The sequence below is a fragment of the Notamacropus eugenii genome, chromosome 2 (assembly GCF_028372415.1).
Source record: "Notamacropus eugenii isolate mMacEug1 chromosome 2, mMacEug1.pri_v2, whole genome shotgun sequence".
Lineage (NCBI taxonomy): Eukaryota > Metazoa > Chordata > Mammalia > Diprotodontia > Macropodidae > Notamacropus > Notamacropus eugenii.
Genome location: NC_092873.1, coordinates 328,374,047 through 328,389,845, shown reverse-complemented (window position 1 = coordinate 328,389,845; position 15,799 = coordinate 328,374,047). Strand labels below are relative to the sequence as shown.

Here is a 15,799-nt window from a genome sequence, read left to right as displayed (position 1 = left end):
CTTTAAATCTATCAGTTACAGGAGGAAGGAGTTTCCATGCTAGTTGTCTTGTACAGTAAAAAAAATCTCAGATCTAGACTACAAAAAAGAAAGATAAACATTGGGGTGTGTGATAAAACATGTTTTGCTGATGAGGTGCAAGATGAGAAAATTATGGAGACCACTGGTCTAGGCATCAGAGTATTTATTTAGTCCCATAGATAATCCTCTTCTCCTTGCCTGTTACAGAAGCACAGTTCTTTCTGTGTGTGTATCTATCTCTTATAAAGTTATGAGAATCCAATGAAATAATATATCTAAAGGACTTGGTAAATTCTAAAGTGTTCTACAAATGTCAGCTACTATTACTACTGTTATTGTTGCCTTCCAGTTTTAGGTGATGTCATTTCTCAATAGCAGTCTCGAAGAAGAAGAAGAAAGAAAAAGAGAAAATTAAACTAGTCCATCTTAGGATCATAGAATCTAGACTTAGAAGAGACCATAGCAACCATTTAGCTTACCCATTCCATTTAACAGATGAGGAAACTGAGTCCCCAAAAGTCAAAGTGACATGCCCAAGGTCCCGCAGCTAATAAGCAACAAAGCAATCATTTGAACACGGGGCTTCTGATTTAAAATCCATTGTTCTTTCCATCTTTATCCCTATTCCAATATGTCATAGAGTAGACATCTTTTATAGACAGACATATAAGTTGTGCATGGCTATCCAAAATGGTCACTAGCACAAAAAACTTCCCTTGTACTCTGATAATTATGCAGAAAATTCTACTTCTTGCTCTAGGTGAAGTAGCATAGATTCATTCTGGAAGAATTTAAATGTATATTGTATACTCAGTATTCTCCCAGAAATTGTGGAAGAAATTAGTTAGAGAGCAACTCCTTAGGATATCAGTTTTCTCCCAGAAATAAGTAGAGAGAGGCTCCTTAGGATAGAGACCTAGCCTCAGAATTAGGAAGATGTGTGTTCTATTCCTGCTTCTGACACATATTCTTTGCCATGGGCTAGTAACTTAACCTCTCAGTACCCCCAGGAAACTCTTTAAATCTATAAATTACAAGTGGAAGGAGTTTTCATGCTAGTAAAGAAGGAGAAGGATCAGTTCTTTCCTTATGAAATAGCCCAGGCTACCATAGTTCTAGCTCCAGTAGAATAAACTTTTCCTTAGTCGATGGACATTATTTTTCCACTTAAAAACTGAACTGCAAAAACTTCTCCAACATTGGCTCTTCCATTCTTTACCCAGACTTTTCACCTAAGCTCTAGGTTCACATTCTGATTTTATTAACCTTTTGGTGTTGCGTTGGCCACAAACTAAATTCAATCTGACCCCTTGTCTGCCCACCCAAGAGAAGTGTCATTATTAATTTTGCATGTGAAAGCATCCCAAGAGCAATCTTGGTGGTCTGGTCACTTAACGTAATTGGGAGGGGGATGGTTTTCTTTATATCTTTTTTGTCTTTATAATTCACTGGTATATTTATTGGTTAGATGGTTTATATTAAGTGGAAGTAATGGCATTTATCATCATGTCATCTCTCTTTTTTCCCTCCCCCCCCCCACTTCTGTCCTCCAAATGAAATTCTGGGACCAGAATACACAGTAAGTTTTAATCATTTTCAAATTCTCAGACTAAGATCAGTAAAGTAATTAGAATGTCTCTTGTGTCTGTTCTTCTAAGTTCCATGAAAAATAGAAGAGTAGTTGAGAATAGGAAATATTTAAACTCAGGCAATAACTTGGTTATATATAATGTATGAGCTCAAGTGTTCTCATTTGTTCAGATGGATTGATGTTAATTTAAAGTACTTTTACAGTTGCTTAAGAAAATCATTTAATATATTTTTGTAATTTAAAATGATACGTCTGTTTTATGTATGTCAGTTTTCTTCAATGGAAAAGTAATTTTCAGAAAGATTTTTTTAAAATGGTGGTTGTTACTTGGAAACAGAAACTGGAGTCACATATAGTTCATGGACCTGTAATCCGTTTTATTAAATGATTAGATATTAAAATGATAGGTCAACAGCTACAGTGGCACAGTGGTTAGAGAAGTGTGCCTAGAGTCAGGAAGACCTAAATTCAAATTCTGCCTCAAGCACTTACTGTGTGACCTTTCTGTGCTTCAGTTTTCTCATCTATAAAATGCGGGGTACATAACAGCATCCACCTCCTAGGATTATTCTGAGGTGCATATGAGATAACACATGTAAAGCAATTTGCAAACCATAAACTGATGTTATACTAGCTTTTTAAAAAAAAATTACTATGACTGTTCATCATCCTCATTTTTTATTAAAATAGCAAGGGCATATCACCAAAATGTTTTGAATCAGAATTTTGGACTGAATTTTTCCAGCACTTCGAACTGAACCATTTTTTGTGTCTACAGGTAGAGACAAATCATTTAAACTTCATTCTGTAAGTTTTCAGTATCCTGTGTCTAAATGAGACATAATTATACTTTCCTAGCCCCTTGAGAGGAGCAGGAGCATTAAAAAAAAAAGTGTTAAAAAAGATTCTTTCCTGGCTTTTTTTTTTCATTTTGTTTCCTCCTTTTCCCATTCTCCCTTCAAAATATCATAGAATTAGAATTGGGAAGGGTCTTTAGAAGCCACCTAGGCCACCCATCCCCACCCCCTGACTGATGTTTCATTGCCAGGTGTACTTCAGGTCAAAGTCACTCTTGTTCAGAACAACCCAAAGTTTGACTTGGCATGACAGCCTGCCTTCGCACAGACATTTCCTGATCTCTTCTCTGTTCTGGACGCAGAGCCTGTTTATAGCTTTTCATGGCTATGTCCTCCTCAGTTCCTGCTTTTAATGCTTTCCTACTGTGCTGATTGCTTTGGCTCCTTCAGATCTCAAGCAGCTCATCTTGGGACATTTCCCAACCTATCTTTCCCTTTGTGCTGGAAAAAGATTCAAGGTCCTTTGCAACTAACCCACCGGGGCTCCCAACTCTCACCCAGGATTGTTTTACCTCACTCCTCTTTGGGGATGTCATTCACAAAGCCCTCATCTCCATGCCACCATCTTTTTAGATCTAGCTTAGAACAGGAATTCTTAGCCTTTTTTGTTTTTTGGATTGCTGTTTGGCAGTCTGGTAAAGCTTATGGTTCCCTTCTCAGAGTATTTTAAATTCATAAAATTAAAAAAAACAATTATATAAAGTTATAAAAATAATCTTTAAAAAAAGTTCACAAGTTCAAAGGTTAAAAACCTTGAATTTAGAACTGTGTTGTATGTATAATTCAGTTACGTTTCAGTTATTCAGATTTCAGGATTTCTCAATGTCTTCCTCTTCTCCTCAAACTAGGGAACTTCAACATTCTTGTTAATATTCCTTCAAACTCTGATATTATCCAGCCATGCCCTCCTATCATCATTTCCCTTTTCTTTATCTCTCATCTCTCCTCTTGGAGACCTCCAGTCCCTCCATCCCTCACCATTTCCTCAGGTCATTACTCTCTTCTCAGACTTCATTTTCCTATTTTCCCAATCTCTACCGTGGTTAGAGATTAGTTACGTACTGTCATCTACTTGCAGACCCTTCACCTCTTTGTCCTCATACTTTGCCAAACTCCAGTCCTGAATTATTTTTACCATCTACCACTTCAGTTGAACCCTCACTGAGACAACTGGGCCTTTTATTCTTCCCTCATTGAATCTCTACATCATTCTTCACTTTTAAAATCAATTCTACGTCTTTTCTCCTGTAACTTCCCACACCTTGCTCCTAACTCTGATAGTTTAGGACTTTAACTTAAGTTTGTTAAGAAAATTGAGGCAATTCTCCACCAGCTCACTTGTCTCTTTTCTTCTTAATGCCCCTTGATGTAGGGTTCCAAGAAATATAAAAATTTTAAAATTGTTGGTGGCTGGTAAAGAAAAAGGTTGGTACTTGGAGATTTAACAGTGGATTATAGGAAATAATTAAAAAAGGAATAACTTTGGCTATTATTGCCTATGTCAATATGGTGGACCAAGGAACCCAAACCCTGAAGGAATGGTATGAGGTTATTGATATTGACAATTGCTTTTTCAGTATTCCTGTGATTGAGGTGTCATAAGAAGTTTTTCCTTTATCTAGAAAGGAGTTCAGTATGCCTTTACCATACTTTCGCAGAGCTATTCAAATTCTCATTCATACTGCTGTAGTTTGGGGGGTAGACTTCATGAGAGCATTGATGCGTACCATTATATTGATGATGTAATGTTCACTAAGTGGGATGAGACCATGACAGCAGAGTCTTTAGATCATTTGATGACTCAGATGCCATGGTGTAGGATATTAACCCCAAGAAAATTTGTAGTTTGGCCTTCTCAGTCAAGATTTGGGGAATACGTTGTAGATGGGAAAAACTCAGATAATTTTGGATATAGTCTATATTAACCTGCTGACAATTATTCCCTTGTAACCTAAAGCTCAGAGACTTATGAGACTCTTTGGATTCTGGAGGACTCATGTTTCCCATGTTGACATTTTGACACACTTTGTTTACCCTTATACCTTCCTCTTTCAAGTGGATCTCAGAATATGGTGAGCCTCTGGTAGCAGAGGAATGCCAGGCTCACAACACTAGCAGTAATCTGGTTTTGACTCAGCAGAACACTGCCCCTAGTGGCCCACCTCATTGTTAGCTTCCTTTTGGAGGTTATCTTCCCCATTAAGTTGCAAGCTCCTTGAGGGCAGAGACTATTTCCTCATCACTTCGCACAGTGCTTGGCACAGAGTAGGCACTTCATAAATGTTTATTGAATTGAATTATTGAATTTAAAATGTCACTCATATGTAAGGTGAATTGGTGATCCTAATGCAGATAGGTGTAATACAGGGGGCAACTAGGTGGTGCAGTGGATAGAGCCCCAGTGCAGGAGTCAGAAGGACCTGAGTTCAAATCTCACCTTAGACACTTGACACTCACTAGCTGTCCAAGTGACCTTGAGCAAGTCACTTAACCCCAATTGCCTCATCCCTGGGTTATCTCCAGTCATCCTGATGACTATCTGGTCACTGTATTCAGAGGGCTCTGGAGGGCAAGTGAAGCTGGTGAGCTGCACAGCCCTCCCTCACTCAAAACAAAGTCAAGTGCAAGTCATGTCATCATTTCTCTGATGGCATGGTCTTTGGCAACAAAGGACGAAACACATGATGTCATCATTCTCTCTTCTTTTCCTCTGCTCTAATAGTTGAAGTCATTCTCCTCACCCTAGAACTGCCCCTTTCTGCTGTTCCCTTGATCTTAGCCAGTTGTGTGTACTTGCAGTCTCAGTCATCTCTCCCTAACCTTGTGTCTCCCTATCTACTGGTTACTTCTTTACTGCTTTCTTACTTGTCTCCCTATTCTTAAAACAAAAGACCTTCACTAAAACTTGTTGTTCAGCTGTGTATGACTCTTTATGACCCCATTTGGGGTTTTCTTGGTAAAGAGACTAGATTATTTTGCCTTCTCCAGCTCATTTTGTAGATGAGGCAAATGAAGTTATGTGACTTGCTCAGGGTCACACAGCTAGTAAGTATGTGAGGCTGGATTTGAACTCAAGTTTTCTTGACTCTAGGTCTGGAGCTCTGTCCACTATACTACCAAGCTGTCCAAACTAAAACCTACCATTCCCCCTCAGTTTTAGAGCATGCATCTGTCCTCATGGTCCCAGCCAAACTCTTAAAAAGAAGTTGTCTGTGTTGTCTCCACTCCCTTTTCTCAAGTACTCCTCAGTCTTTTACAGTTTGGCTTCTCACCTCATCACTCAACTATAACCATTCTCTACAGAATTACCATTAACATCTTTATTGTCAAATATGATGGTGATTTTCTCAGCCTTTATTTTTCTTTACCTGCCTAACTGTTACATTTGACCCTGCTGATCCTCCTCTCATCTTAGATACTCTCTCCTCTCCCTAAATCTGCTGCTTGGCCTCCTTTCAACTCCAATGGAACACGGTCTCCCTCTCAGGTTAAGTTCATCACCTCTAATCTCATGTGCATGGTACTAACCCAAACCTTGAGTGATACCACCTCCTTCTGACTGGAGGGCTGGAGGGTGGAGTACTCAACTCCTCCCACTGCTTTCCTTTATAGGGGGCAGTAACTGGACTTTTCGGACTCACTCCATTCTGTATCTGTATCTGTCTGGTTTCATCTCTATGGATCAAGATAACCTCAGGCCAGCGACCCCCTTACTCTTTTCCCTTTTCCTCTGCCCTTCCCCCTCATGCCTCCTTTTGTGTGTTGTCTCTCCCAGTTAGATTGTAAACTTCTTGAAGCCAGTGCTTGTCTTTCTTATTTATAAATTGTATCGCTAGCACTTAGCACACAGTGTCTGGCACATAGTAGGCACTTAATAAATGTTTATTGGATTGGATATTCATGACTTTATTCTTTCCTGGTTCTCCTACCTGTCACTCTGTTGCTTCTCCCTTTCTTTTGCAGGTTCGTTATCTTGAACCTACTAGATCACACTAATTATGAGTGATGTCTGAAGTGCTATCTTGGACCCACTTTTTTTCTTTTATCTACATTTCCTTTTTAGTTAGTTGACTCATTTCTTTTCCTTCTCTGACTTCATGATCTCATAAACCCCCCAGAATTCAACTAATAATTCTATGCAAATGATTCTCAAACTCAGTCTGTCCAAAGCAGAAATTTTTATTTTAACTTATTCTACCATAGAAGGCATCACCATTCTCTTCTCTGATATCATGGTCTGCAACCTTGGTGCCATCTTCAGCACTTCACCCTCATCCACTCCAAACATCTAATCTATTATCACATCTCTATATATTTACCATTGTAACTCACCCTCTTATACAGGCCCTTATCCCCTTGGGCTTGGACTATTGCAATAGTCTTCTAGATGGTCTCTTTCCTTCAAGCCTGCTCCACCCCAGTCCCTTTTCTACTTACTCACCAAAGTTATCTTCTATAAATGCAGATCTAACCATATTACCTTTTCCCTCCCCCCTCAGTAAAACCCAGTGGTTCTCTTTTACCTCCACGAACAAATATAAAAATCCTCTGTTATATTTAGATCTTTCATAGCGTGTCACCTTTTTTCTCTTCCATTGTCTTATACTTTACACCTCTACAAATATTCTGTGATTCAGCTATACTTGCCTAGTTGCCTTTCCCCAAATATAACCCTCTGTCTCCTGACTGCATTTGTTTTTTATTTTCTTTAATTTAATTTTTAATTTTTTTCCCCAATGACATGTAAAAACAATTTTAACATTCTTTTTTCAAACTGACTGCATTTGTACTGGCTGTCCCCCATGCGTGGAATGCTCTCCCTTCTTTCCACAACTCTATTTGTTTCCATAGCCTCCTTCATGATTTCAATTCACAGAACAAAGCAAGCATTTCCATAACATAGTATAATAAAAAAGATGATTGCACATGATATTTCAAATCTACCCTGTACAACTTGCTATGGTGTGTTGATAAAATACTACTGTGCTGTAGCAAAAGAAGAGCTCGATCTTAGAATGGCATGGAATGTCTTGCATGAAATGATGAAGAGTTAAGTGAGTAGGACCAAGAGAACACTGTATACAGTAACTTCCTCCACTTCTAGTCCTTTCCCTCTTTAAGTTTACCCCTCTTATTAAGTCATGAACACACCTGATTGAGTCAGAAGGGAATAATATCATTGGACAAAGAATGATAAGCCACAACTACTGGTGACCCTTAAAAGGTACAGGCTGAGACCAACCTTGAGGACTGCAACCACTGCAGTGAAGCAGGGGGAGGAGTGGATTTTTTATCTCCTTGTCTCCTATGCAATGGTGTCTAATATTGGAAACATTCCCCTAGAAGGAGACTTCTCAATCCAGCAACTGGAGCGTGAGTTTGAAAGGGTCAGGCACAACTGAAGCAAGAAACTTTCCAGACAGAAACAGATACAGAAAGGTAGTCCCTTGAGGCTGGAAGCAGCTTTAGGGAACTGAACCTCTGCTGACAAAGAAGAGTGCCAGTTAAGGATTGTAGAGCTAGCCTTTTCAGCCAGTAATAGAATTGTGCTGAGGAGCCAGCCCTGGGAACTCATGTGAATAACATACCCAGCACAGACACTACCCCCCAGGCAGGGACAGTGTGAGGACTCTGTGAGGAGTGAAAGGACATTGAGACCCTGCAGGACCAGACTTGTAAGTTACTTTGGGTGCATGTTCTGTGTGTGTGTACATGCATGTGCTTCATTACCATTGAGCTCTAATTTGCAGCCTGCTCTTCTCACAGATACTGTGTATGTTTGTGGAAAAGAATACTCAAGGTTTCTATAGAGAGTGTTTTATTGCTATTTTTAAAATTATGCCATCTTAGTAAATACGTTTTGCTAAGAACTAATTGTATACATTGGTTGACTGTTAATGGAAAGCACCCAGGGGAACTTATGATCTATAGTTTGCTAGTATCCACCTAGTATCCATATAGTTTGCTAGTATCCATCTAGCAGGGTAGCTAGGTAACACAGCTGATAGAGTGCCAGGCATGGAGTCAGGAAGAAATTAGTTCAAATCTGACCTCAGGCACTTACTAGCTTTGTTACCCTGAGCAGTAAGTCCCTTAACCCCATTGCCTCTTTAAGAAAAACACAAACAAATACCTCTTCTAGGGTTATATCTGAAAGAGATCATAAAAATGGGAAAAGGACCCTCATGCACAAAAATATTTATAGCAGCTTTTTCTGCAGTGGCTAAGAACTGGAAATTGAGGGGATGCCCATCAGTTGGGGAATGGCTGAACAAGTTGTGATATATGAATATAATAGAGTACTATTGTGCTATAAGAAATGACGAATAGGCAGACTTCAGAAAGACCTGGAAAGACTTATATGAACTGATGCTGAGTGAAGTGAGCAGAACCAGGAGAACTTTATACACAGTAACAGCCACAGTGTGTGAGGACTGATTTCACAGCAATGCAACGACCTAAAACATTTCTGAAAGACTCTTGAGGCAAAAGACCATCCACATGCAGAGAAAGAACTATGGAGTCAGAATGCATAATGAAGCAGACTATTATCTCCTTTGTTATATTTTGTTTTTCTCATGGTTTCACCCATTCATTTTAATTCTTCCATGCAACAGGACTAATGTGAAAATGTGTTTAATAGGAATGCATGTGTAGAACCCATATAAGATTGCATGCCTTCTTGGGGAAGGAGAGGGAGATAATTTGGAACTTAAGGATGTGATTGTTGAAAGCTAAAAACAAATAAATTAATAAATTTTAGGGAGAAAAAACAACCATCCAACACAACTGAACAACAATAAAACGCAGCAGGGTACCCTTAATATGCAAGGTAATAGCACCCCTCTGGAGACTCAGCCCATAAATATAGATTCTAATTGGGGGTGGAGGGTGGGCATAAGCCAGAAGGAGTGTTTTCTACTTATTCTTACATATGGGCAGCTAGGTGGTGCAGTGGACAGAGTGGGAAACCTGAAAACTCCTAATGGGTCACAAGAGTTAGACATGACTGAAAATGACTGAACAGTGTGTGTGTGTGTGTGTGTGTGTGTGTGTGTGTGTGTGTGTGTGTGTGTGTGTGTGTGTGTGTGTGTATTTGTCCCCTGGCAAAATTTAAGTTCTTTGAGAACAGCGATTGAGTGATTGTTTGTCCATATATCTTTAACATTTGGTACAGTGTCTGGCACATTGTAACTGCTTAATAAATAATTATGATTTGGTTCATGCCTTAGGTCCTATTCTTGCCCTTCCAGGTAAGTCTGTCAGAATTTGAGAGGAATTCTGACTTGAATAGCCTTAGGAGATTTCTTGGGTTTTATACTTTCAAACAGTTACTTAAAAAACAAATCATTTTTTTTCTCACCATAAAACATTATGCAGAAATAATACTTTCTTTATAAAACAGAGGGATGTGATTAATGGTGCTAAAAATCTTTTCAGGAAAAATTTGGGGTTAGAAATTGACCAGAACCAATTAATCATCAAGCATTTATTAAGCTCTTATCTTTTTTTTTTCTTTATTAATATCTCTTTATTTATGTTATTAATTTCTAGCAGTTATTTATTAGCTTTATCAATTTCATTAAATAGCTAAATTATTGTTTGTTTTATCATTTATTGAGCTCTTACCTAGCACTTATGACAGGTGCTATAATAAGCATTGAGTATACAAAGGAAAAAAATATTGATGGAACTTGAATTCTGATGAATAAGACTATAGACGTGTGTGTGTGTGTGTGTATTTTGTATGACAAGATACATGAATAGTAAATATAAGGTAACTGTATTGGGTAAAGTTCTGATATCTGGGACACTGGGAAAGACCTTTGTGCAAAAACCAGCTCTTGAGGTGAATTTTGAAGGAAAGCAGGAATTTTAAGAGATGGAGATGAGGAGAGAGATCATTCTGGGCACAGGAACAGTTACTGAAGAAGGCAGAGATAGGAGATAGAGCATCATGAATAAGTAACAGTAAGTAGCTCAGTATGTGTGGGCTTTATAATCTATGAGATGCTGTGAGGACAATAATATATAATGCTATAAAGGTAGGAAGGGGCCAAATTATGGAAAGATTTAAATGCCATACAGAGAAATTTATCTTTGAAACTAGTGGTAATAGGGAGCCATTGGAGTTTACCAAGTAAGGGGATTGAGTCAGATCTGTACTTTAAGAAAATCACTTTGGACACTGTGTAGGAAGCAGCTTGAGTCAGGGACACCAAATGGGAAGCTTTTTCAGTAGTCCTAATGAGAGGTAATGAGAACCTGACCTGGGTAATCATTATGCTGGTGGGGTGTAGAGGACCTGTCAGAGAGATGTGGAGATAATATTTTGGGGGGTTCAGAGCAATGAGTTGTGGATGACATTGAGATTGTAAACCTGGATAACCTGAAGTTATAGGGAAGTTAGGAAGAGTGGGTTTGTGGGGAATGATGACGAATTCTTTTGGACATGTTGAGTTTCAGATGGGACATCCAGTTGGAAGTGACCAATGGACAATTAAGAATGAGTTATACAATAACATTTTTCCCCTGGGAAAAGATAACCAACCTAAATGAAAGGTCTTTATTTCTTCCTGAATCTTATAAAATAACAAAGGAGCAAAAAGGGATTGTGGTTGGCCCTGTGGTATTTCAAGGATTAAAAATTAGCACTTAAATATGAACGTAATTAAACATACTCAGACAAGTCTGTACAGTCATGAAGAAATATCAATCTCTCTTTATCTGTCAAGTTTCTATGAAAAAAATGAAAGAATAATAAGTAGATCTAGAAATAACCTAGAAAATTGGCACATATCCAACTCCCATAATCACTACCATCACCTTCCACCCACCAGATGAGCTTTTAATAAAGAATTCTCAGAAGAGATAATTACATGAAATAAGCTATCATCAGATATTCAAGAGGCAGTAAGGCATAACAGATCAGAGAGCGTATAGACCTGGGTTCAAGTCCCACCACTGACAGATGGGTCTTGTGACCCTGGGTTAAGTTGCTGAAACTTTCTGTGCCCTAGAAACTCTCCAAAACCATTATTTGAAGAGACAATGCTGACTTGTCTTAGTACAGAAAGTTTCCCCACTAGGGAGTTCCCTTACATCAGTGAAATCTCTGGTCTAATCCCTATCACTGTTACTATAAAGTGACAAAATAAGACCAAAAGATTTATAAGTGAAAGATGCCAAATAGTGAACCGTTGTTACTCAAGAAGTGAAGTCATTGGTGGACTGAACTATATTATTCAGTTCTTTAATTATTTAGAGGAAGGAGGTGGTAGAGAAAACCTGGTGAAATTGATCATTTGCAGTGAAACATTACTGTTTAATAAGAACCTCTAGATGGATTGAACCACAGTGAAGAATGTGTCTATCAAGGGTACATTAAATTTTGCTTGGATATATGTTAAGCATTATAAGTATGCATCTACCCACTCACCACTGTCTATGATAGTGGGCAGTCACCATTCCACTGCCCACTGCCACTTAATAGTGGTACATTAACAAAAGGAAAAGTTATACTTTTTTTTAAAATTAATTTTATTCTGAACTTAAGAAATAAAACAAGCATTCCCATAACACAGCAGAAGAGAAGAAAAGATGATTATACACGAAACTGTCAATATATTATGTACAATTTGCTCTTCCTTTTAAATATATAATAAAATTATCATGTAACTTTCTTTTTTCTCCCTTTTTTCTCCTCCCCTCTTGCCCTAGAGAGGACTACCATTAGACACAAATGTGAATATGTGTGTGTGTATGTGTGTGTGTATATATACACATATGTAAATCCATTCTAAATATACCAGATCTATAAGAATATGAGTCATTCCCCAATTATAGTAATGATGGGGGTTGTACTGAGTTATTGGCCAGTGATGCAAATATATGAAAGATTTGGTCAAATTGGGATCACATTTCAGGGAACAGAGTTTTGTCCTTTTTTTGTGTGTTAAGCTAATTGTTAGGTTATCCAGTTCCTAACTTCTTGTCTAGATCCACATGGCAGCAACAGTAGTTGCCAAGAGTGGCAGCATGGTGTAGTAGAGAGACACTTGTAGTCAGGTTGACCTGAGTTTTAATCCTGCCTCAGTCTCTGAGCAAGTAACTTAACCTCTGCAAGAATTCTGTTTCCTCATTTGTAAAATGAAGGCACTGGACTAGAGGATCTAAAAGGTCCCTCTAAACATTTAGAAGAAAGTCACACTAAGCCAAGCCTTGTGTGCAGCTGATGATGGTCAGGAGTAGCCCTGATACTAACAAGCCATTGCATCTGAATGCTTTTATCCATGTGACCCTAATCTGTTATTATATACCTATTATGTTGTAGGCACTCTGCTAAGCACTGGGGATACAAAGAAAGTTCAAAGACATTCCCTGCTGTCAAGTTTCCAGTCTAATTGCACAGATGTGCCTGGGTGATTTCTTAAGACCCTTTACAAATCTAAGATTGTATTATTCATTGGTGCTTACTATCACCAGGCACCACCAGTATGGAAATACTGTGATTATACTTTAAAAGAAGCTAGAGGACATCCCAACTAACTTTATGATTGTGTTCACTAAGCTAATAAGACTTTTTGTTATTCTTCAAGGTGTAAATGAATTATCTCAGGAGTCATATGGTAAGAAATGAAATATGACCTCCACTCCTTGAAGAACACTGCTTAACCAAGGAGGCATGTGGTGCATTTGCAGCCAGGGAAGTTTGCTTCCCCAGAAATAAAGCAACATAAACCAGGAACAAAGGGCCACCATGTTGGAAACATGCTAGGAGCTAAACTTCTGGTTTGGGACATGGCCAAGGTAGGAAACAGGCACAAGTGGTAGTTGCTTTCAGATAGGAAATGAGTTAGGAGAGGGTGTATAGCATCATAGGTAATGGAAGATAAAAAAGTTTGAACTGGAGACAGTCCATCAGGCACAGAGCCAAGTGGCTGTTATCTAGAGGATCAGATATATTTCAGAGGAAAGCAATCTAGCACCATGGATAAGTCTCTGGGTGAGAGGAGTTATTCTGACAAAATAGTAGATCTGACTAGCATGTTTTATACTGGAAGACTAATTGAAGCTGTTATATTCAGAGCCTAATTTAAGACTATTTGGATGATTTGATTCCCTAGTTAGACTTTTTCTATTTGGGCTTGAGTTTGTCTTCTTGAGGCTGAGTAATGATTCTCATTCAATTCTGGTTCATTTAAAAAAAATTACACATTAAGACAAGGTGAGTTGCATTCTGATGGGGAGATATAGCATGTGTATAGTTAAGTATAAGGAAAAAGATTAGATCTATGATTTCACTAGTACAGAGAATTCTTAGGAGATAAAACTCCCTCTGCCATTGCTGGTCACCACCTTTCTTTTCCACTTGTCAGTCTTTAAAGTTGCCTAGAACACTGAAATGTCACCTTTTGCGGACACCATAGTCTCTATGCCTGAATGATGATCATTCTTCAGGCAGTCTTAGTATTGGATCATTTAGTATAATAAAAGATAATTATGAATGGAGAGAACACAGAGGTGGTTGACAACCCATCAGGAATGATGAAGAGGGATTCCTGTCTTGAATGAAAGGTAAATTAGGGCTACTCACTGCAACTAAGGATCCCCTTTGTGAATTCTTATATTTGACAACTAAAGCATCTCCAAACAAATGTTAACTCAGTGACTCACTAGAGAAGGGAGAAGAGGAGAAAGTCCACCTACAACTTATAGGTCATTTATTAAAGGATATATTTTGTAGTTGGCTGGAGATGAATGAGATGCTTCCATCTTAGACATTTGCATCCATGCTGGGGTGGGCATATAGCAGCTTGGACAATGTCTTCTTTGCTTTCCTGTTTTGAAGAGGAAAAGTTTCATCTCTTATATGTGATAGAACTTCTTCCTTTTAGGAGGTTTAAGGATGTCCTTTGGTGGCTAGCAAGATGTCATCTGTTATCTCTGTTTCTGGATCTAAGCTTGGAGACCTTTGAGAGCAATAATTGATTCAGGGGGATAAGGAGATGGAATTGGAATCTCTCCATCAGTTTCTGTGTGCCAAACATTAAGCTAGATATTGGGAATATGAAGATAAAAATGGAATGGTCTCTGCCCTTAAGGAGCTTATAGAATGTGACATTCGAAGATATCATTGGCAGTGGTTCTGCATTTATTGAGGTTAGCTGATAACAGAGATGTGGAGGATATTATTATCCCAGAGGCCATTTGGGCCCAGGTAGACACTAACCTGTGAAGTTATAATTAGGAATATAAGGGGAGACCTTCTCATCTCCTTTAGGTTTAAAAGCAAAAAAATTAAGAACCATTTAGAAGTATACAGATAAGCAGGATAGTAGCCAATTAATATGTATACATGAATCCTCCCAGGGAATTCTGCATCTAAATTTTCTGGTCCTTGTCACTTAACAGTCAAGAAGCATCTATCAAAGGCTTAGTTAGAATTGGGCCAGGCCAGAATTGGGCTAAGCCAGGGAGAAGGCCCTGGTGGTTCTCTCAAATAAGGAGCCAGAGCCTTTTAGGGAGTTGCTTATTACTTATTTTCCTGGAGAGGCTATATTTGAATGTTAATTTAGATTTTATAGGATAGGAGGTAAAAATCTTCTAAAATATAAGGTTCTTAATAAGGGAAGAAAGGTCTAAATTATTAATATACTTCTGTTCAAATGTGTGCACTCATGTTATATATTTTTCTACCAACAATTTCAATTCATTTGCATTCTCAGAATTAAGATACCACTTGCATTCACAGAATTCCAAGAGGTGAATATATATCGTTACATAATCATTACAGAGGCCATGAAAATAAAAAACAAGGCATTATAAAATGAATCAGAGCAGGCATTGCTTTTATGGGCCTTACAACAAAGAGGTCTAAAGATTCCTCCACTCCAAGGTTTTTGGTTAGCCCTTAAGTTAGGCAAAAGATAGAGAGTAGAAATTTGAGCCAAACTGTGCTAGGAACTAACACTGACTTTATTATGGTAAGATCAAGAGACATTTAGAGAGAGACATAACAAAAGCAAAGGTAAATCAAATTCATTGTCATAAGGTACAGAAACAATTCTGTTTTATAAGAAATATATTGTAAATGTTTTTCTCCATCCTTAGGACATTTCTTACCAACCTGAATCCCCTGCAGGGTAATAGGTAGGAATAGGGACTTCCATAACTCTCTAAGAGCTTTAGGCATTCAGATCACATGAAAGGACTATACTCCTTTTTTTTTTTTTTTTTTTGGTCACTTTCAGTTTTATTGTTGTGTTTTCTTTTTTAAATTACATACATGTATAGATTACTCTCACTTGTTGAGAACTCTGTTATAACA

The 15,799-nt window shown here is 38.1% G+C and overlaps 1 protein-coding gene across 7 annotated transcripts in view; it reads left to right on the top strand.

The window, feature by feature from the left end:
* PITPNC1 (phosphatidylinositol transfer protein cytoplasmic 1) overlaps positions 1-15,799 on the top strand; it is a 378,124-nt gene that overhangs the window by 180,387 nt on the left and 181,938 nt on the right. Inside the window, exon 4 of one of the 7 annotated variants that reach the window (XM_072645462.1) lies at positions 1,593-1,600. The exons of the other annotated variants lie outside the window; for them this stretch is intronic. Within the exon in view, the coding sequence (XP_072501563.1) occupies positions 1,593-1,600 (8 nt within the window). The remainder of the gene's footprint in view (positions 1-1,592; positions 1,601-15,799) is intronic. 7 annotated transcript variants of the gene reach the window in all.